The 22,972-nt window shown below is 40.0% G+C and overlaps 1 protein-coding gene and 1 pseudogene across 5 annotated transcripts in view; both read right to left on the bottom strand.

The window, feature by feature from the left end:
• The window catches only part of ASH2L (ASH2 like, histone lysine methyltransferase complex subunit), a 31,417-nt gene extending 15,293 nt beyond the window's left edge, over window positions 1-16,124 (bottom strand). For 2 of the 4 annotated variants that reach the window (XR_014019165.1, XM_081269519.1), the window contains exons 1-10: window positions 15,905-16,124; window positions 14,983-15,049; window positions 14,444-14,589; window positions 10,538-10,626; window positions 10,165-10,259; window positions 6,426-6,521; window positions 5,703-5,798; window positions 3,971-4,046; window positions 3,226-3,243; window positions 936-1,029 (exon numbers count right to left, since the gene is read on the bottom strand). Coding sequence is in view for 3 of the 4 variants with exons in the window: in XM_081269519.1 (XP_081125645.1) it covers window positions 936-1,029; window positions 3,226-3,243; window positions 3,971-4,046; window positions 5,703-5,798; window positions 6,426-6,521; window positions 10,165-10,259; window positions 10,538-10,626; window positions 14,444-14,589; window positions 14,983-15,049; window positions 15,905-16,092 (965 nt within the window). In the remaining variant the exon portion in view is untranslated. Of the gene's footprint in view, window positions 1-935; window positions 1,030-3,225; window positions 3,244-3,970; window positions 4,047-5,702; window positions 5,799-6,425; window positions 6,522-10,164; window positions 10,260-10,537; window positions 10,627-14,443; window positions 14,590-14,982; window positions 15,050-15,695 lie in introns of all 4 variants that reach the window. The other 2 variants (XM_081269521.1, XM_081269520.1) reach the window with 2 other exon arrangements.
• A 5,266-nt stretch (window positions 16,125-21,390) lies between these two features.
• LOC308635367 (small ribosomal subunit protein eS10-like) lies at window positions 21,391-22,717 on the bottom strand (annotated as a pseudogene). The gene is made up of 2 exons: window positions 22,533-22,717; window positions 21,391-22,039 (listed from the first exon to the last, which is right to left on the bottom strand). The product of its transcript is annotated as a small ribosomal subunit protein eS10-like (transcript).
• Between the last annotated feature and the right edge of the window lie 255 nt (window positions 22,718-22,972).

Raw genomic sequence — 22,972 nt, 5'->3', positions numbered from 1 at the left:
CTGTAATCTCAGGTACTTGTGAGGCTGAGGTAGGAGAACTGAAAGTTCCACACCAGCCTGGGCAACATAGTTACACACCGTATCAAAAAAGAAAAAGAGGGCTGGGGATGTGGCTCAAGCAGTAGCGCGCTCGCCTGGCATGCGTGGGGCCCAGGTTCGATCTTCAGCACCACATACAAACAAAGATGTTGTGTCCACCGAAAATTAAAAATTCTCTCTCTCTCTTAAAAAAAATTAATTTTCATAACTCAGACCATCCTGCCCTCTGGAGGCAAAAATAGGGAAATTAAAGGGATTAGCTTTATTTGGCAAAATGGTTTTGGTCACATTACTTATAGTCTATAGGGAATGGCAAGTGATTTGTCAGGGACTGACCACTCCTGGTGATTCTTAACCATAAACTCTTTGTTGTTTACAAAATTTGGCCAGTACATATTATTAGGGGAAAAAGGGGGAGTGATTTAGTGTGGGTTCCTTCAGTTATTATTACAAACTAATGAACAGAAGCTCAGATATGAGCACTTATTATCTATTGCCAGTCTAAATAAGAAGTGATCTGGATTCTACTGCTTCAACATTAGACAAAGGGAAGGGAAGAGACATGAGAGGAAAGAGGCATAAAGTTAAAGAGTTTGCATTTAGTTGTTTTCATTCCCTCTCCTCCATCCAAGCTTTCTCAAGGTGCCATAAGGGAATGTGATTTCCCAGGCTTATCACCAGAAGATGTTGCCTGGGTTCCCTTTCTGTAGTAACAAGTTCATAAAATAGCATACCTAGTCTGGGATTATTTTGCCCTTCCAAAGTATTCAAGGCTTAAAAAAAAGGAAAGGTTTTCAGCATTAGACACTTGAGCAATGGAAAATATGGTTCCCTATGGTGGACTCTGCCAGCACCAAATATTCAAAAGGTGGTGGGTGGGGCAGTGATCTCCCCACCTCCGGGCCTTCTTGGTAGTCCCTGTAGTCCCTCCATCCTGCTGTTTGCGCTTAGCTCCTCTTCCTTTGCCACTGCTTCCTGCTGCAATTCCCCCTTTGAATAGAAGGCAAGATCACTTTCAACAGAGCTGCAATGGAAGTAGCAATGTGGATAGGGACTGACACACCCAATGTGCATTTGTGTAACACCACAGGAAGATTTCCTTCCTGAAAGCATATTAGCTTTCACACTCCTTCTGAAACAATCTGCTGAGGTGTCTCACAGCCCAGAACACTGGGTTTTGTCAGTAATCTCAAATGAACCTAGCACTAATGATACCTGTGTTACATCTTCAACCTTCCTTTCTTAAAAAACTGAAAATACTAGTATACTTTGAGGATGTAACACAAATGTATTTGCACTCATTCAGATTCCAAGAACCTACAGCTAAAAAGAATAAAAACAATTGCGTGGATGTTTCCCTCCCCCCTCCCAAATCAATACAAATATCTATAATGAAAATATCCTCACTTTAGGTCAATGTTCACTTGCTTGAACTGCACAATATATTTCATAAACATAATAAAAGCACAATATTTGCTAAAGCACTTAACTTGAATATCTAAGAAAACAAAAGTACATCAAACATGGAAAACAGAAACAGAAGTACTAAAAAGGTGTTTCTCTCCAGTGCTGCTAGACATTATTATGATTGTACATGACACAATACGGAGGCTTTAAATTCAGTAGGCAATTTTAGTTACATACTCATTTGTCAATGTTTCAGATTGCACAAGTACATGGATAAAATTCAGGCTAAACAACTCTGGCTTGTGATGTTATGGGCAAATAATATTAACAGATAATTTAATTTATTTTATACATATATACACACACATATGGTTTTGTTTTGTTTTGGTGGTATTGGGGATTAAAAACAGTAAATCTAGTGAGGGCTCTACCACTGGGCCACACCACCAGCTCTGATACATTTATATATTTTAAACAAAAAATTCAGCTCTATACTGAGGGCACAAGGAATATTACCTTGTGTATTTCTGAAACAGGTACTTTGGAATTTTGTCCAGTTCTGTAATTTTTGTCCAGTTCTATTATTCCTCTCAATTAGTTTGTTCCCTCTTTCAAAAACTGTCCTTGAACTGCAGGAAAACACCTTTACGTAAACAACTGCATAGAGTACTATATGTAAATTTGGGGCAAGCTTGGAAATTATCAGCAGTTCTGCTGCAATAAAAAGAATCAAGACATTGAGGGTAGGTCATATTCTACATACACAGGACCAGACTTAATGCAGAATTTCCTTTTATGAACAAAGTAGATGTTATTCCTATTTCTCATAAAAGGTTAAATGTTAAACTGTTACAATGTCATTATCATCAATCAAAAAAGCCATTAAGGTTTCTTCCCCTCCTCCTAGTACTGGGGAGTGAACCCAGGGCCTCATGTATGCTAGGCAAGTGCTGGACCACTGAGCTACACCCCTAGCCCTTTTCCTTTAAATTTTTATTTTGAGACAGGGTCTGTTGCCCAGGTTGGCCTTGAGCTTGTGATCTTCTTGCCTCAGTCTGCCACGTAGCTGGAATTACCAACATACACCACAACACCTGATTTAAGTTTTTAAAATTGTCATTTCCAGGACTGGGGCTGGGTGTCAGTGGCAGAGTGCTTGCCTATCATGTGTGAGGCACTGGGTTCGATTCTCAGCACCACATATAAATAAATAAAATAAAGGTTCATTAACAACTAAAAAATAAAAAAGTAAATAAAATTTAAAACATTGTCATTTCCATCTTTTTTGGGGTGGGTGTGGGTACTGGAGATTGAACTCAGGGGTACTTGGCCACTGAGCCACATTCCCAGCCCTATTTTGTATTTTATTTAGAGACAAAGTCTCACTGAGTTGCTTAGCACCTCACTTTTGCTGAGGCTGGCTTTGAACTCATGATTCTCCTGCCTCAGCCTCCTGAGCCTCTGGGATTATAGGTGTGCATCACCATGCCCAGCCCATTTCAATTATTTTAAGAAAGAAGTTTTAGATCTATTCTGAACAGAAAGTGTAATACCAAGGGAACTTCTGGCCATGTTATGCAGAATATGACAGCATACAAGCTTTTAATTACTAACATTAAACTGGAACTACTATTTCATATTAAAGAGCTATTGCCACCACTTTCACAATGCTTTAAAATTATTTAGTTTTAGCTTCTACCACAACTCAGCAAAAAGCATTTTCCAAACCACAAAATACTTAAGTCTGAGAGGCTGAAAGAAGACAGAGGAGGAATTCACCTCCAAAAGTGGCTCCACCTGTAAGAACAGAAGTGGCACCATGTATTTGTCAAATTTTAACAAGTAAACAGGAAAACATGGTGTAAAAAGATAAACAACATGCCTAGATATTTCCAACCCATCTAATAATTGCAGAAAGGACTAGATATTTAAGCTTCCCATTCCAGAAGACAAGTTATGACACCATGTGTCAGAGAATAGTCTAGCTACCTTCCAGCCACCCTAATTCTCATTAATACCATTAGTAATAAACAGCATTTCCCATTAGATGGGTTACCAAACAAAAAAACCATACTGAAGCAGGTGATCCATACAGTAGCATTGATATATGAATATGTTGATGTTTCAGGCAAGAAAAATTAGAAGACTGACACAGGAAGCTTGTTAAGTAATAGCTAAATTGCAGAAAAAAGGGTGGAGAGCAACTGAATTCTTCTAAATTAAGTGTTAGTTATGAAGATACAGATGGGAAGTCTACTAAAAATACAGTAAATCTGACCTTTAAATTGTACTTTGTTGTATACTAAATTTGCTTCACATAAGATCAAACTGAGGTAAATTGAAAAAAGTTCTCCTCTATTACCATTTGCAAAATTCTTGTCTAGCTCCTAAAAATTGAGTTTTAGATTTTAAGGGTCTTAGTAAATACACAGGTTAAGAGAAAACCCAAAGAATGCCCAACTCTAGACACATGTAAATTCAACAGCTTAAAAATATTTCAACAGTAAGACATTTAAACACTTACCATTTAGATTCCCACTGGTAGACACAGTACTACTTTGTTTCTGGTTGTCATAAGCAGGACCAATGTTACTAAGATCCTGAAAGGAAAAATATCTAAATTTAAAAAGGAGTCTACATTCAGTAGTAGAGCACCTGCCTAGCATATGCAAGACTCTGGGTTCAATTTCCAGAACAACAAAAAGAGAATAAAAAGAAAAAGGAGAGGCCAGGCATGGTGGCACACATGCCTGTAATTCCAGCAACTTGGGAGGATGGGGCAGGAGGATTGTCAAGTTTGAGGGCAGCCTCAGCAGTTTATTGAGATCCTGTCACAAAATGAAAAATAAAAAAGGACTAGAGATATATAGCTCAGTACTAAAGCACCCCTGGGTTCACCCCCTCACCCCGCAAAAAAAAAAAAAAAAAAAAGGAATGGTGATGAATGGCAATTAACCAATCAACTGGAGTAGAGGTAGAGGGTACATGGCAAACTGGAAACCCTCCGACTGACTCAGATTGAAATCAGGCCTAGTATGCTCAGATCTCATTTTACAAGAGACAAAACCTGAATTTATGTGAAAACTCAAACTTTCAAAGATAGCAAATAAGTCTTTAGTTACAGCTACTAAGAAAATTGAGGTAGAAGGATTACCTGAGCCCATGAGTGCCAGGCCAACCTGGGCTACATAGCAAAATCCCACTTCAAATCAGACACTTGAAAGTACAGCCCAAAGATCTGACTTACTTAGTTGCCACATGTGATCTCTGCCATTGAACAGAGTTAAAATTCTCTTTTTACTGCTATGCTAAACAAACAATATAAATTCTTTTTCACAATAATTTTTTTCTTTACAGCATTGTTTTCAAGAGTAAAATCTCAGATAGCAGGAAGATCAGAATAATTTGGAACCATGCATTTATGCAATACATGTGAAGAAATCAAAACATTGAAAAAGAAAAATGATGCTGCATGTGACGGCACATGCCTGTAATCCCAGTAGCTCAGGAGGCTGAGCAGCAATGGGCACAGCGCTAAGCAACTCAGTGAGACCCTGTCTCAAAATAATATACAAAAGAAGGCTGGGGATGTGGCTCAGTTGTTGTTGAGTGCCTATGAGTTCAATCCCTGGTACCAAAAAAAGAAAAAGATGTATCAACAAAGTTTATTTGGCTGGAAATAGTGGCGCATGCCAGTAATCCCCAAAACTTGGGAGGCTGAGGCAGGAGGATCAGGAGTTCAAAGCCAGCCTCAGTAATTTAGCGAGCAACTCAGTTACATCCTATCTCTAAATAAAATACAAAATAGGGCTGGAGATGTGGCTCAGTTGTTGAGCGCTCCTGAGTTCAATCCCTGGTACTCCCAGGGGAAAAAAAAAAAAAAGAAAGAAAACAAAAAAGGTGGTGGTTATAGTTCTGTAGTAGAGCACCCCTGGGTTCAATCCCTAGTACCACACATACACACACACACACAAAATCCCATTTATTTGGAGTCCACGTGTTATAGGCACATACTAGCAATGTTATGTGGCAAATAAATAAACAAAATCTGATTCCCTACCTATGTGGCTTAAAATTAAAAAGAGAATAAGAAGCATATTTTTAAAATATTTTTTAGTTATACATGGGCACAATATCTTCATTTTGTTTATTTATTTTTAATGTGGTGCTGAGGATGATCCCAGGGTCTCATTCGTGAGAGGCAAGTGCTCTACCACTGAGCCACTTCCCCAGCCCCAAGAAGCATATTAATGTACCTGATCCAAAAGTCCAAATTTGGGGTAATCTTCTTCGGGATCTTTACTTCCTGGATCAGGGTGTTCTTTCACCAAGAATACATCTCTTTCTTTACTCTAAAAGAAAACAGGACAGTAGTATTATCAATGGAAACTTTATACTTAAAGTATGGCAGAGGTGATCAATCACCAACTCCAAAAGAAAATAGGTATAGTTCCAAAAGATAATATTGTTTTTCCCTCTCATTAGAAAATACATTGACCATCAAAATATTCAAACAAAAGAGAAACTTAAAAAGAGCCAATCTTCCCTCTGCCTCACCTATCCTTCCACTCCCCAGGGATAAGCACTATCAACAACTTGCTACTGATTTCTCCCCAGGAGTTCTCTTTAATTCTAAGGACAATGTTTAGAACAAAGTTTTTTGTTTTGTTTCAAATCAAAGAACAAAAATGGTCTCCGATTTTAATATAAAATTATTTATAAAAATACAGTGAACAAAAGGTCTCAGTATATAAAACTATTGTCGATACGAATGATATTCACTTAAGACAAAACAGGCAACTCACAAAGTTTACATGAAAAAATTACTAACATTTACAATTACCTGCATCTCATAATTTCAAAAATTTAATATAAAATTACTCACATTTTCTTAGTAATCACATTATTTCACAGTGAGACTAAACAGAATTTGTTACAAAGAACAGTGGTTTTCTAAATGTCAAGTCTAATCAACTTACCATTGTTTTGACAATGTTATTTGGCCAAGTCATTTTCCCAGGTCTCTGTCTGGTTGTCATGCACTCCCAATATTTATCAATAAATGGTATAATATCCTAATTTTTAAAATAAAATATATTAAGACTTTTATAATTGCTTTCAAAGTTTTGCTCACAAAACAGAGAAAACAGCATTTTCAAGACTTTCTTAGAATCAAAAGAAACATTCATGTTCAACCTTTTAATCAGCAAACAAATATTTAATTGCTTGGAAACAAGGTATAGATTATGAAATTTCAAACAAGTATACATAAATCTTAGTTATTAAGGCTTACAATCCAGTTGGAGGGGAAAATTCTGTCATATTACCTTGATTATCAAAAGGAAAATGCCTCCCAAATTATTGTCTCCTGAGCTCTATTTGGTACTGGGATTGAGCCCAGGGGTGCTTAAACATTGAGCCACATCCCCAGCCTCTTTTATATTTTGAGATAGGGTCTCCCCAAGTTGCTCAGAACCTTGCTAAATTGCTGAGGCTGGCTTTGAACTCATAATTCTACTATCTCAGCCTCCCGAGTCACTGGGATTATAGGTGTGCACCTCCCACCCAGCTTGAGCTCCTATTTCTTCTACTTACTTGAGACATCTTCTGGACATCAAAACTTTTTGGAACTAAAATATGCAACTCTGTATATTACCTCACATATATACAAAGCAGAATCTATCTTTGCTCTTAATACCTATCATAGATAACTCAGAAAAAAACTTTTGACACCCTAAAGATATCCTTGTCTCTTCTTTCACATCCCCCCACCATCTAAAGTCACCAAATAAAATTTTAAATTTCAGAAACTTCACACCAATCAGGCCTCCCTCCTTTCCATCCCTAGTAAAAGTACAGTATAAAGATCTGATTCTCTTATTCTTTGTGGTACTAATGATTGAACTCAGTTCAATTACAATTACAAGATGGATCAGGTGATCCATCACTAAACTACATCTCCAGCCTCTCTTATTTTTTATTGAGACAGGGTCTCACCAAGTTGCTTAGGGTCTTGCTAAATTGCCAAGGCTAGACTTGAACTTGCAATCCTCTTGCTTCAGTCCCCAGAGTCGCTGGGTTACAGGAATGCGCAATCACACCCAGTTCTAGATTTGATTTTCTCAGTTGCTAAATGTGATCTTACTTATGTGGTGCCAAACAACATCTGACCTTAATCTGCTATCAAATTTTCCCCATATTAGAGTACCTTCAAAGTCTCACACTACCAGCTAACACCATGAAAACATATCTTCAAAGGCTGAATCAGAGAAAGTCCAAGGGAAGCCTGAAATAGTATATATATTGCTCCCAAATGTAAGAGTTCAAAAGTTGATTAGGAGGGGCTGGGTTTGAGGCTCAGTGGTAGAGCACTTGCCTAGCATGTGTGAGGCACTGGGTTCAATCCTTAGCACCTATAATCCCAGTGGCCTGGGAGGATGAGGCTGGAGGATCACAAGTTCAAAGCTGCCCTCAACAATTTAGCTTGACTATCACAAAATTAAATAAATAAATAAAAAAGGTCCGGGACTGTTAAGTACCCCTGGGTTCAATCCCTTGTAGAAAGAAAAAGAAACAAACAAACAAACAAACCGACCAACCAATCTGATGGGGATATGTCAAAAAGTTTCAGTAGTCAGTGTGATAAAGCTGGGATAATGTATAAGAAATCTAATAACAGACTACAATACAGTCCTGTGTTATTGTTCCTAACAATTGTGCCATGAACAAAACAATATAAGATTAAGTCAAGCATAAGAGAAAATGATGCAATTAATGGGCTAGGGTAGGCATCAGAAGCATGAGGCTGCTGTCAGTTTAACACAACATACTGTTTTACAATCCACTTTTTGAGGAGGCTGGGGGCAGTACTAGGGATTAAACCCAGGACTTTGTGCATGCTAGGCAAGCACTCTCTACTTGAGCTACATCTCCATCCCAAAGTAGAGGTATACTCTAAAATAATGATAAAATCTGGGCATGGTGGCTATAATCTCAGCTACTTGGAAAGCTGAGCAAAGAGGATTGCAAGTTCAAGGCCAAACTTGACAATGTAGCAAAACCTTATCTCAAAAAGGGTTGGGGATGCACCCCTGGGTTCAATCCCCAGTGTCATAATAAATCAATGAATTAAGATAAATTATGATAAAAACTATAATACATAAATCAGTAACAGTGATTTATTATCAAGTATTATGTACTGTACATAACTGTGCTATACTTCTATATAACTGGCGACATGGTTATATATGATATATATATCATTTTTTTTACTATGATCACTATATTTGTTTACACGAGCATCACCACAAACAATTGTCTAGATGCTTCAAAATTTTAAATGTCAAAGTAGACACTTTTCATTGTTCATCAAAAGTAAAATAAATGGGTAAAGAACTTGTTTTAGATAAAAGACAAATATATTACAAATAAATATAAGGTGTAATCTTTTTTATTTTTTAATTTATTTTTTAGCTTTAGGTGGACACAATATCTTTATTTTATTTTTATGTGGTGCTGAGGATCGAACCCTGAACCCAGTGCCTCACACATGCCAGGTGAGTACTACTTTAGCCATATCCCCAGCCCCAAGGTGTGACCTTAATTGGATCCTGGATAGAGGAAATTGTGAAGGATATTAAGCAACAATAATATAGAGACATTCACATAATCACCTCCTGATTTGATATACTGAAAAACACATTTCCTCTGTAACATTCTGGTCTAAAATATTTAACCTGGTGGGCCTGGTGGCACACGTCAATAATCCTAGCAGCTCAGGAGGCTGAGACAGGAGGACTGTGAGTTCAAAGCCAGCCTCAGCAAAAGCAAGGTGCTAAACAACTCTGTGAAACACTGTCTTTATTAAAAATACAAAATTGGGCTGGGGTTGTGGCTCAGTGGTTGAGTGCTCCTGAGTTCAATCCCTGGTACCAAAAAAAAAAAAAAAAAAAAAACCTGAAGCCAACCATGAGGAAATATCAGATAAATGTAGACTGAGGAATATCATACCAAATAATTATCTAGACCCTTCAAAATTTTAAATGTCAGAGCAGACACCTCCCCATTGTCTGTCAAAAATTAAATAAACTGGTAAAGGATCTATTCTTAGATTAAAGATAAAAAATAATTATAACTAAATGGAAGGTGAGATCCCTGGAGAGAGAAAACAAAGAGGAATATTAAGAAAACAATAATGTTGAGAAACATGAATAAGATTAGATAATATTACTGCATCATCAACATTATTATTTTTTTACTATGATCACTAAATTATACTTTTACAACAGAATACTGGGTCAAGCACAATAGCTATAATTTTGCCTCATATAGCTTAGGGGGAAAATATAGATATGGAGAGAAAAAGCAATGTGGCAAAATATTAACAAAGGTTAATGTCCCCGAGTTCAATCTCTAGTACCAAAAATCCCCACAAAAGCCAAATTAGGCAGAGAAGATTTACCTCAGACCTGATTATTAGACAGCTGTTTGTTTCTGTAAGGCAACCAAAAGTATATTTAAGTATTCACAATACTAATAGTCAAGCCAAGTAGCATATACTAGGAAATTAGTAAATGATATAAAATAAAAAACAAGATAACAACTGAATTTATATAGTCTTACTCATAAAAACTGGCTACAAAGTACTTGTTGTTAAAGAGTGTTAGAAGTCCCATCTGAGTCTATGGCATAATTGCAATTATGTTAATCTATTTCTACCTTATCTTTGGAGAACATTGTTTTTGGATGTTCATCCTGTGTTCGAGACTGCCATGTTAGGTTGGCCAAAGCACTAAGGCACATTTCCTTTAAATCTATAAAAAACAAAAAGGAAAAAAGCTATCTATAAAATTACAGTTCTGTCACCAAGGGAATACTCAACAAAATGGTTCACAAGATACAATTAGAGTTAGAGCAGCTTTAAAAAGCAGAGTTATTATTTGATCTAAAATGGGTGACAGCAATTATTCAGACCTATACCGCAACTGGATTCTACCAGCTATGATGTAAAGGTCTTCTGAGTCTGCTAAGCCCAGATCCCTTTTCTTTTACAGTGAACAATCATTTTTAAATACTCCAGAGTTGTTCTTACTTGCTTGCTTCCGGAGGAAATAAGTATTTCCACTATGATGGCACACGTTGCAATGGAAACTATAGTTGGTCATGAAAGGGAGACAGGATCTGTGGATTAACCAAATTATACAAATCAGTGAACTTCTGAACACACATTTCTTTATGATACGTAAATTAATATGAATTCTTTCTCCTTGGTGCAGTTATATAAAAATATTAATATAGGGCTGGGGATGTGGCTCAAGCGGTAGCGCGCTCGCCTGGCATGCGTGTGGCCTGGGTTCGAGCCTCAGCACCACATACAAAGATGTTGTGTCTGCCAAAAACTAAAAAAATAACATAAAATATTAAAATTCTCTCTCTCTCTCTTAAAAAAATATTAATATATTCATTGCTCTTAAAAATGTAAAATGGCCAGGTGAGGTGATACACAATTGTAATCCCAGAACTTGGAAGGCTGAGCAGAAAGATTAAAAGTTCAAGGCCAGCCTCAGCCACTTAGCAAGATCCTACCTCAAAATTTAAAAAATATAAAAAGGACTGGGGAAGTACCTCTGTGATAAAGTGTCCCTGGGTTACATCCCCAGTCCCAACAAACAAACAGCAATTAAAAAAAAATGCAAAGTAATAATCGACAAAGAAATGAGGATTGTATTTTCTACAAATATCAGAATTCTTCTTCATAGAAAAATAAATAAAACATTATCTACCACAGTGGACAATGCAGCACCTAAAAGTTCTAACTGGCACCTTGTCCATGTTAGATATCTTTTTTTGAGCACATAAAGAGTTCACCAGACCAGCTGCAGAAGACAAAGTAGTCTAAGACATAGTTCTTTAAAGTGTCAATAACATCACTGGAAAGGGCAGACAGAATTATGAAAAGATTATTCAGGCAGACAATAATCACAAAACATCTGCTTAATTACCAGATGAATTCTACAAATGATAATATAGTCCATAAGAGTTCGAAGGACCCAAGTAGTAAACTCAGGTTTAGGAATTAGAAAAATTTGTCAAGGACGGTTTAAGATCTGAATTTGAAAAGATGAGTGATTTTTGGACAGATGAACTACAGGTAGGGATGAGAAAATTCAAGTTAGGAGGAGGGGGCAAAGTGGCATAAAGAAGTCTGTTTAGGACAGGATGTGTCCAGGATATGATTAAAAAAAAAAAAAAAGGCATGAGCAATTCTCAAAAACAAAACTCTGGAACCAGCCTAGGTGTCCATCAAAGGATAATGGAAAAAGAAAATGTGGTATGTGTATATAATGGAGCTTTATTCAGCCATAAATAAAAACTAAATTGCTGGGCATGGCTGATACATGCTTGTAATCCCAGTGGCTCTGGCAGCTGAGGCAGGAGGATTGTAAATCCAAAACCGGCTTTAGCAATTTAGTTGAGACCTTTTCTCAAAAAATTAAAAAGGACTGAGCATGTGTCTCAGTGGGCAAGTGCCCCTGGATTCAATCACTAGTACCCCAAATTTTGAACATTAAAAAAGAAAGGAAGGAAGGAAGGAAGGAGAAAGAAAGAAAGAAAGAAAGAAAGAAAGAGAGAGAAACTAGATCATTTGCAGAAAAACAGATGGAACTTGAGGAAAATGTTATGTTAAGTGAAATAAACCAAAACTTGCCAGGTGATTCCATACCTATAATCCCATGTAAATGCACACACATAATCCCAGCAGCTCTGGAGGCTAAGGCAGGAGGATCCAGAACTCAAAGCCAACCTCAGCAATTTAGGGAGGCACTAAGCAACTCAGTGAGACCCTGTTTCTAAATAAAATATAAAAAAGGGCTGGGGATGTGGCTCAGTGGTTGAGTGCCTCTGGGTTTAATCCCAGGTACAAAAAAAAAAAAAAAAAAAAAATTCCTAAAAGCTGAGTTTGATGGCAGAAGGCCTGCCTCTTTGAAGGCAGAGAATAAGAAGGCAGTGGGAGGAGAAAGACTGAATGTGGTAGAGATGTTGGTTTTGGAGATTACAGTGGGACAATGGGAAGGAAAGACTGAATATGACAGAGATATAGGAGATAACAGGGGAAGCAGATGCACTAAAGAAAGGAAGTGAGTGGTAATTGTACTGGATGATTGGAAAAGCATGAGAGAGCTGGGTGGTTGTTTTTGCAGTACCAGGAATTAAACCTAGGGCCTTGGGTATGCTATGCAAGTGCTCTACCATTGCGCTATATCGGGAGCCCCTAGAAGCTTAGTCTTACAAAGGAAATGGAACAAAACAAAAGACCTTTAGTAAAAATGGTTTAAGTTGAAACATAATGTCACATTTACCTTGAACTCAAGCTAATTTAGGGTTTCCCCTAAAAAAAGAAGATTCCCAAATATGTGCTATTTACTAGATACCACTCAAGAAATTTAAGATTTTTTTTTTTTTTTTTTTTTTTTTTTTTTTTTTTTTTTTTTTTTTTTTTGGTACTGAAGACCAAAACCAGAGTACTCTACCACTGAGCTATGTCCCCACCTCTTTTTATTTTTTGAGACTGATTCTCACTAAATTGCCCAGGCCATCTCAAACTTCTGATCCTCCCACCTTAGCCTCCTAAATCACTGGGATTACAGGCCTAGAATTTCAGTTAAGCATTATGATAAACTCAATTATGGAAGGCAAAACTTCACACTAAAGATACATAGTTATTTTAAAACAAAAACAATTAGGTTTCAGAGAAGCTTTTTTTTTCATATCCTGTTAGCTTATATTCTCTCTGGCATAAAGATTATCCATCCCATGTAGTTGGCTTTAGGTGTAATTTCTCAAATTCAGGTACAAAGTAGTCTCTCCAAAGTTACCAGAACTTTGAACTGTGGTTTGATTCATTCTTGGTTTGCTCCTACTTATCTCTCCAGTAAATTTCCATTACTAGGCTCTGAGGCCTTTCTAACTAGCCAGCCTTGCTGAGCAGTGTGTTTTCCCTAGTGATCTTTTAACTAAGATCAACTCTTCCTGATCCCTCAGTATTTTTCTTTCTTTTTTAAACACTATCTTAGGTCACCACTCACACGTTAATTGTACATTAGCATTTCTAAAACTCACTTTAACTTTTTTAACAGTCAAGCATACAATAAATTATAAAAGAAGGTATTTTTCAGAACATTTAAGGGGAATCAACTAAAGAAAAATGTAGCCTTCTTATTTTCAGATAGAATTATTTAAATTTATTAGCAATAATATGGGCCATAAAAAAAATTACTGAGGGTTGGGAAAGTGACTCAGGGTGCTTGCCTGGCACATGTGAGGTCCTGGGTTCAATCCCCAGTGCAGCAAAATACAAAACAAAACAAAAAAACTTTTACTGAGAGCCAGTAACAGTGAGTCAGTAATGCTCACCTGCTAGCTGTTGATCAAGTCACCAGAATAAGAAGCCTTTCATTCTCCCCCTTTTATATCAATCATAATATGATTTTAATTCATTAGAAGAGGTGCATGTCTAGAAACAGGTTTTGCTGAGGGGACAGCACAAGATACCCAAAGGAATGAGTTAGAAGTAAAGGTCCTGTGCATTTTAAGCAAGCATTCTTCCACTGAGGTACATTCCCAGTTCCTCAATTTTTTGACAATGGGCTTTATCCACCATATACACCAAATCCTTTCTAAAAAATCCAAAACACCCAATACAAGGCTTAAATGATACTGTCTCATATTTGCTTATATAATACTTTCCAACTGCAAAGTTTTATTTCTCAATCAAATTGTAAGCCCAAAATCAAGAGACAAAATCCACTGGCATGCCCTCAATAAGTAGAAGACATGCTAAGGGAATTAAAACAATTCCTTATTCAATATCCTATTCACTATATAGGGGTTAAGAGACAGGAAATATATGCATTTATTTTGCCTAAAAACTATCCAACTATTGAACATGCTGAGATTTACTTTAGAAATAAATTCTTACAAGAGTAAAAGTACTCACGAAGTATCTATGCCAAAGGTGTCTGCTGTGAACCATTTTGTACATATCCCACACTGCAATTCCACCTCTCCCAACTGTCGGCCGTTTTCTTCATCCACGGAGCCTGCCTGAGTATCCATCACCTCTGAAGTATCCCCAGTACCTTCCTGTGAACACAGAACAATTAGAATCAAATTAAGTTGGCTTGACTGCATTTTTGGTTCACTTAAAAATTTAAAAACAGGGCTGGGGATGTGGCTCAAGCGGTAGCACGCTGCCTGGCATGCCTGCGGGCAGGGTTCGATTCTCAGCACCACATACAAACAAAGATGTTGTGTCCGCCGATAACTGGAGGATAAATATTAAAATTCTCTCTCTCTCTTTCTCTCTCTCTCCCTCTCTCACTCTCTCTTAAAAAAAAAAAATTTTAAAAACAGGGGCTGTGGATGTAGTCCATTGGCACAGTACTCGTGTTGTAAGCACAAAGCCCTGAGTTCAATCCTCAGCACCACAAAACAAAATTTATTTTGCCTCGCAAACATCCAGAAAGAAATACTTACTAGTGTATCTTTTTCATTAGAGGATTCTGTCTCCAAACCACCACTTACATCAACCAAGTTTGCATCCCTGTAAGATAATGAACGCACTCAAGTAAGAATTTTCAAGAGAAACAAACCTCACAATGCCAAGTCCCAAAGATAATCATCAAAACATGGCTGAGCTGGGCGCGGTGGTGCACGCCTGTAACCCCAGCGGCTAGAGGCTGAAACTGAAGGATCGCGAGTTCAAAGCCAGCCTCAGCAACTTAGCGAGGCGCTAAGCAACTCAGCGAGACCTCGTCTCTAAATAAAATACAAAAAAGGGCTAGGGATGTGATTCAGTTAAAGCGCCTCTGAGTTCAATCCCCGTTACAAAATGCAAGAAAATACAGCTGAACTTATTCACTCTTATAGCTTTTCCAGCTAAACTGGATCTGGACTAGATGCCCAGGATTACTAGGAAGAATGTGGTCAAGACAGACGAAGGTTCTTAGAATACTGAGACGTCTACTCGGACAACCCAATTAGACAAGTCTGGATGAGCTGGTCCTAGGTGAGATTCACAGAGATGCAATTCTCCCACTCTGCTGCCGAAAGGACCGTTACTTTTCCCAGTCTGGCACTGCAAAGTGATTTCCTTCCTGGAGTATTTGAGGATCTCCTGCAGGAAAAGAGAGCTAACAGCCTCCTATGGGGTACGGAGCCAAAGACAGGACAAGGTGCTCGGCTCTGACCCAACGAGAAAGGTGAGCAAAGGGGCGTGGCCTTAAATAGAGTTCGGAAGGGAAGCGCCAAGCCAAGGGCGGGATTAACCTCGTAGAGGGGGCAGGGAAAGTCGAGCCGTTGGCCTCAAGGTCCAAGTTCTGAGAGCGCGGGTAGGAGAGTTCCCGGGAGCCGCGGGATGCGAGAGAATTCTGTGTCCTCAGGCCGCAGGACGTCTTACCCGCTTTCAGCCTCTCCAGAACTAGGCTCAGTCGCCGGAGCAGCAGACGTCCCCTCTCCGGCCGGAGTGGCTGCTACCGCTGTCACCGGTTTCGTTTCTCCCTCTTCTGCCGTTATTGCATTTGCTGCCGCTACAGGGCCAGGTCCGGAACCCGCTCCCGGGCCGGGTCCGGTTCCCGCCGCCGCCATCACTGCCGCCTCCCAGTCTTCTCGCGAGAACACTTCGCCGTGTCGCGCGAGCTGCTCCCTGGTTCTGCACTCTTCAAGTAGTCAAGCCTACTGGTAGGTCCACCACTTGCCAGAGGACTGTGCAGTCCAGACCTAGCCGCTTTAAGGACAGGCGGGCGGGGCCGCGGCCCCTGCGGTTGTTGTTAGCGCCAAGTGAAGGCGGAGGAGGCTCGTTAGTGTGGTTTATAATAATATTTACTGCATTTCAGGGATGAATGCTGCGTGGCTAAGACTGGACGTCACAATGCAGACGAGGTGCTAGCTTGTAAACGCTGCTCGCCATTTAATGTGTGAGGACGAGCGCTCACTGCCCGGGCCTGGTGTACTTTGTTGTACTGCCTAGTGGTCTGCCACTTTGAGCACGTTTCCAGATGACCTTTAGAGCTGGAAATCTAGAGACTAATTGCAGAGCCCAAGCGAGAGTGAGTGTAGTGTCCAGGCGGGAGAGACCAGGCGTAATGTGTGCACTAGAGGCTCCAAGCAGCTTATTCTCTTATCCAAGAGAAAAACGAAGGCCTGGACTCAGGGAGCCCTGTAGTAGAGGTCTTCGTTTAGAAAAGTTTGGTGCTTAGCGGGGAGTGGGTGGGGGACGGACTCAAGAATTTGATAAATCATTGTCAGTAGCTGGTAGTTGAGATCACTGGAGTGAATAGAAGCGCATTCGGAGTCAAGTCTACAAACTCGGGGTTATAGACCTCTAGGAATATTGTGGCCAGAGTTTTCAGGAAATCAGTGTTTAGATAGATCCCATTTTCTAAAAAAGTTGCCAAAGGATACACTGTCCTCTCACTTTACAGAAAAAGACCTGCTGGGCACGGTGGTACACACCTGTAATCACAACTATTCAAGAGACTGAAGTAGCAGCATAGCAAGTTCAAGGGCAGCCTGGGAACTTTACTAGACCCTTTCTCAAAAAGGGGGGACGGGGCTATGGAGGGAACTCAAGTGGTTGAGTGGGTAGAATGCTCTTGGGCTCAATCCCCAGTACAAGGGAGGCTCCAAGGCAGACCCAGTTAGTAGCCTACACTGGAGATAGTAAAGTGGTCTTAATGTCTTTACCAAGACTTCTCAGTGTGGGGCTGGGGATGTGGCTCAAGCGGTAGCGCGCTCGCCTGGCATGCGTGCGGCCCGGGTTGTGTCCGCCAAGAACTAAAAAATAAATATTAAAAATTCTCTCTCTTTCTCACTCTCTCTTTAAAAAAAAAAAAAAAAAAAAAAAAAGACTTCTCAGTGTGTCCAGAATAGGTTGTTCTCCAGCCTGGCGCGGTGGCAACGCCTGTAATCCCAGTGGCTCCAGAGGCTGAGGGAGGAGGATCGGGAGTTCAAAGCCAGCCTCAGCAAAAAGCGAGGCATTAAGCAACTCAGTGAGACCTTGTCTCTAAATAAAATACAAAATAGGGCTGGGGATGTGGCTCAGTGGTTGAGTGTCCCTGAGTTCAATTTCTCAGGACCAAAAACAAAAAACAAAACAAAACAAAACAGAATAGATTGTTCCTGGAATAGGTTGTGCCCCAAACGAAGATGCCTGCCTTGCATTCTTGCCCATCTGTTCCCCTACAATGCCAGCATTCTGCTGCTGGATGTGACTTATGTAAACTGAGCCCATCTCCTCTCCCTACCAGCAGGGTGTCCAGTTGCCACCCAGATCCTTGGTGTCCTGAACAAAGAATTCAGCAGGCACACAAGTAACAAGCAAAGTACAGATTTATTGATGGTGAAAATGGAAGTTGCCCTCAGCCAAGTCAGTGAGAAGCTCAAGGCGTGGATGTCTGGAAATTAGTGTTTTGAATACTGACCTGTGAGGCAGTCTCTTCACTTTATGGACCTGATTGAAGACTTTACCCCATTTGCCCCCATTGGTTACTTTATGTTACCTGATTAGAATATTGTCCAGACCACCCCACCATTGGTTACTTTAGAAAACCTAGTTAGAATAATGCCCAATTTACTTCCATTGGTCATTTTAAAATACCAAAAGCAGTCAATGGTAGGAGTTGTCATGGTAATGGGACTTACTCTGAACAAGGATATGACTTTTCTCCCTGTCTTGTCATCCAGTGGCATCCTTCTTATATCTGCCTCCACCATCTTGGCGTCCCTGAATTCCTACCTAACATAACACCCTCACTTTCCCTTGGGCCTCTCCTGACTCAAGCATACTTCTCCTTGAAGGGGGCATGCAAACGTTAGCAAAGCACAAGGATGAAATTTCTAAAATTGCTGGTCCCATTCCAAAGAAAGGGAAAGCATTTCACAATAGAATTGGGGGAAGTTTGAATGCTTGTACACAGGCACATGTCAGCAGTCTGTGAACTAATACTAGAGATGATTGTTTTTCTTTCTTTACTTTTTTTTTTTTGGTACTGGGGATTGAATCCAAAGGCTTTTTACCATTGAGCTATTATTCTTGACCCCCCTTTTTTTGGGGGGTACTGGGGATTGAACTCAGGGGTACTCAACAACTGAGCCACATCCCCAAATGTTAGGACAAACAACAGGAGACGGAAAGCAAACTTTGAATCAGCACGCTTTTCTTTATTCAGTATTTAGCAGTGTAGTCAATTGGCAGAACACTGGTGTAGGTCATTTTGGGGGCAAAAAATGGCAGCAGGTTGAAGCAAGGGTCTAGGTTTTATAGGCTTTATTTAGGGTGCAACAGGAAGACAGTTCCTGGTGTTCATTGTATTGTGGTCCATTGATTCATTAGGGTGCAACAGGAATGTGGATAAGGAATTTCCTGGGGCTTATTTTATTGTTGGTCAGGTGACTCATTAGGGTGAGGGGTCAGGTGCCAGTCACAGGAAAGTTCTTTGTGTTTCTTCCCTCTGGCTGCCACCTGGGATTTTAAATGACAAAAGCTTAGGGAAAATGTCCTTGGACTTTTTCCCATACCATCATCAGCCCTCTTTTGTACTTTATTTAGAGACAGGGTCACACCATGTTGCTACCACCTCGATATTGCTGAGGCTGGCTTTGAACCCCGAAACCCCCACCTCAGCCTCCCCAGCTGCTGGGATTACAGGTGTGCTCCACCGTGCCCAAAGCCCCTTTTTTATTTTGAGACAGGGACTCACCAAGTTGCTGAGGCTGGTCTCAGCTTGTGATCCTGTTGCCTCATCCTCCAGAGACTCTGGGATTACAGGTGTGTGCCACCAGCTGAGTACTCTAGATGATTTTAAATCCAGCTCTGAGCAGTGGCTCAATATCAACCTGGAGGCAAATAACATAGACATCTTAGGGTCTACTTGGGCCTTTGTCTTTCTCATCCTTCCCTCTCTCCACAGGTACCAGGCAGGAAGAGTGGCGTTTGCTTGCTGGATAGTCTCTTCAGCAAGGCATTCCTGTCTCCAGTGCTCAAACTCATAGTATGGTGATGCACTGCCACAGGGTGTAAGAGCCTCTAGGGCAACTGACACAACAGCTGAAATATGTAGTTATTTTAATTTCTCAATTGGTTCCCAATGATTTGTTTTTAACCAAATGGAAGGAGGATCTAATTAAATTACCAGCTAATTACTTAAAAATTAATATTGAAAAATGCTAAAATCAGTAGGCGATACTTCAAGGAGGAACATAATAATTGCTCAAAGCATCTTCCTCATTTAGTAGTTATTGTAGTAATTTTAAAATGGCCACAAGTTGTTTTTTTTTAATCAATACCATATTTGAACATTTTCATGGGGTACATTCTGACAATTTGATATATATAAGCAATACATACTGGTCAGGGGCTGGGGATGTGGCTCAAGCAGTAGCGCGCTCGCCTGGCATGCGTGCGGCCTGGGTTCGATCCTCAGCACCACATACAAATAAAGATGTTGTGTCCGTCGAAAACTAAAAAATAAATATTAACATTCTAAAAAAAATACATAATGATCAAGTCAAGGTACTTAACACATCTCTTCAAACTTTAATAATTGGGGCTGGGGGTGTGGCTCAGCGGTAGAGCACTTGCCTAGCATGTGTAAGGCCCTGGGTTCTATCTTCAGCACCACATAAAAATAAATAAACAAAATAAAGGTATTGTGTCCAACTACAACTAAAAAATGTTTAAAAAAAAACTTTAATAATTTTATGTATTGGGAATTTCGTACTCATCAAGTCATTTTAAGATATATCATAGGTTGTTTTAACCAATAGTTACTCTAGTGTGCTCCAGAAAACCAGAACTAATTCCTCCTCTTTAACTATTCTGCTGCCTCTTATCTAACTTCTTTCTTTCCCCCTTCCACCTACCCTTCCCATTCTCTAATGACCATTTTTACCCTCTGTTCAATGAAGCCAACTCTTGCATTTCCACAAATGAGAACATGTGGTATTTGTCTTTTCTGTCTGGCTTATTTCACTTAATATAATGACCTAGACTTCCATTCACGTTGCTACAAATGACAGGATTTCATTCTTTTTAATGACTGAATAATAGTCTGTTGTGTATATTATTTATACCATTTTCTTTATCCAGTCATCATTGATGGATATCTTGGTTGATGCCACAGCTTTGTTATTGTAAATAGTGCTGCAATAAATGTGGGCGTGCAAGTATGTCTTTGGGATGATATCATTTACTTTGGAAATTTTCTCAGTCCTGGAATTGCTGGATCATATAGTAGTTCCACCGGGGCCCTGTGCATGTTAGGAAGATGTTCTACTGTAAGGGTCCAGCGAATGTCTGAGGAAGAGACCACCAAGAGACTGATTCATGCAACAGCAAAAGGGGTTTATTGCAGATCCAGCATGCTGGGGCTCCGTGCTCACTCAAGAAGGGTGAGCAGCCCAGAGCCCCGAGCATGGGTTGAACAGTGCTTAAGTACACTTTTTTAGGGAGGGCAGGGACTTTGCATACATCAGAGCAAATCATCATGAGGCGCGGGAAAATTGAACAACAACTCTCAAACATGATTAGTCCATTCATTGGCAGGAACAGGTCGGGCAGGGGTGATAGGTCACTCCTAAGGAGGGGATACATTCAAACTGATTGGTTTGGGCCCTGAATGCCTACGTGCCAAGCTGCACAGGGTCCTAGGTTATTAAACAACTAAATGGTCAGGGGGAATATCTACGGGGCAGTCCCGGGAATTGTCCTAACAGCTACAGGAATTTCAGGTTTTTTTTTTTTTAATTTTAGTATTTATTTTTTAGTTTTTGGCGGACACAACATCTCTGTATGTGGTGCTGAGGATCGAACCCGGGCCACACGCATGCCAGGCAAGTGCGCTACCGCTTGAGCCACATCCCCAGCCCAGGAATTTCAGGTTTTGAGTGTAGCATAGGAACTTAACAATACCTGGTCCTTTACATTTCAACTCAGGCTTTGCAGCTTAGAAACTTTACCCTTTCACTACCACTGCCTCTAATTTTAGTTTTTTAAGGAATCTCCATACTGTTTACTATAATGGCCATACTAATTTATTTTCCCACCAACAATGTATAAGAGTTCCCCTTTCTCTGCATCCTTAACAGAATGTTTACATTTTTGTCTTTTTAATAGTAGGCATTCTATCAGTGAGGTGATATCTCACTATGGTTTGATATTTTTCCCCCCCTGGCTACAAGTTTACTCGACACAGAATAATACCTTACAAGTTCAATGAGGTGTCTGACCATGTCCATTATATATTGCTTATATATACCTGCCTCTAAACTGGAATTTTATTGCTGACCCAGCCCCAGATTCGACTTTCTTGTCAGCATCAGGGGGCACAGCACTTCTGCAGGTGTCTCTGTCAGCTTCCTCTCTTGTGGTCTTGCAGGCCATATACTCCCCAGACCTTTGGGCTGAGGTCTGTCAGTCTCTGGTCGGCTACTACATAGAGTGGCAGGTACAATCTCAGGTGGCAGGTGGAGGTAATCATGGAGATACTGAATGCCCTCATTGGTAAGGAACCAGTAGAAATATTGAAGCCAGATTTAAAGTTAGGTAGTCAGTGTAGTTAGGTAAATCGGGTCTAATATGGAGTGAAATCTAAAATGGAGGCCATGCTGAGAATGACTCAGGGAAAACACAGGACAACTCATGGAATGTTAATGAAGTCCCAAAAAGGCCCTAGGCCAAAGTCCACCTCAAAGAAACAGCCCCCAACAGATTTGGAGATAGCCCATCCCAGAGAAGTGATAAGGCCATCCCAAAAGTCCTTCCTGCCCATTTGGCCCACCTGTGTCCTAACCCTTCCCACCTACATTCCATCACCAAAACTATAAGAAGGGGAAACAACCGCACTTCCACGGATTCCACCTCTTGGGTCCCCTTCTTCCTCCGGGAGAAGTCTTTTCTGCTATCCTTTAATAAACTTCTAATTTCTACTCTGACCTTGCCTCGGCGTGCTTCTTTGGTGTTATTCTTCAACATCGGGAAGCAAGGACTCGTCACCGGTCAACAGCGGTAGCAATATCTCCAGGCAAACTATTCCTTCACATAGCCTCCAGACTTGAGAGACTGACTGTATGTCCTTTATGACATGAAGGTTGGGCACATTCTTATCTTCCAGCTCCAAGTGCATGGGTATGTGGACATCCTTCTTGGCCACGATCAGTCACTCCTTAAAAAGGAATTCATTAATGCAATTTGATTCTTTTTGGGCATCAACATCACAGAGGCTTCAGGGGCCAAGGTGGAGGCTAGAAAAGGCCGGTGGTTTGATTTGCATTTCCCTAATGATTAGTCATTTTGATCATTTTTTTTCTTATATGTTTTGGTCATTTGTAGGTCTTCTAACCAGTGTTTAACTAAATCTTTATCCCATTTTTTTTAAAGAGAGAGAATTTTTAATATTTATTTTTTAGTTCTCGGCGGACACAACATCTTTGTTGGTATGTGGTGCTGAGGATCAAACCCGGGCCGCAC

The sequence above is a fragment of the Spermophilus citellus genome (genome assembly GCF_964194105.1).
Source record: "Spermophilus citellus genome assembly, chromosome: 16".
In the NCBI taxonomy this organism is placed as follows: domain Eukaryota; kingdom Metazoa; phylum Chordata; class Mammalia; order Rodentia; family Sciuridae; genus Spermophilus; species Spermophilus citellus.
This window is presented reverse-complemented; position numbering and strand designations above follow the sequence as displayed.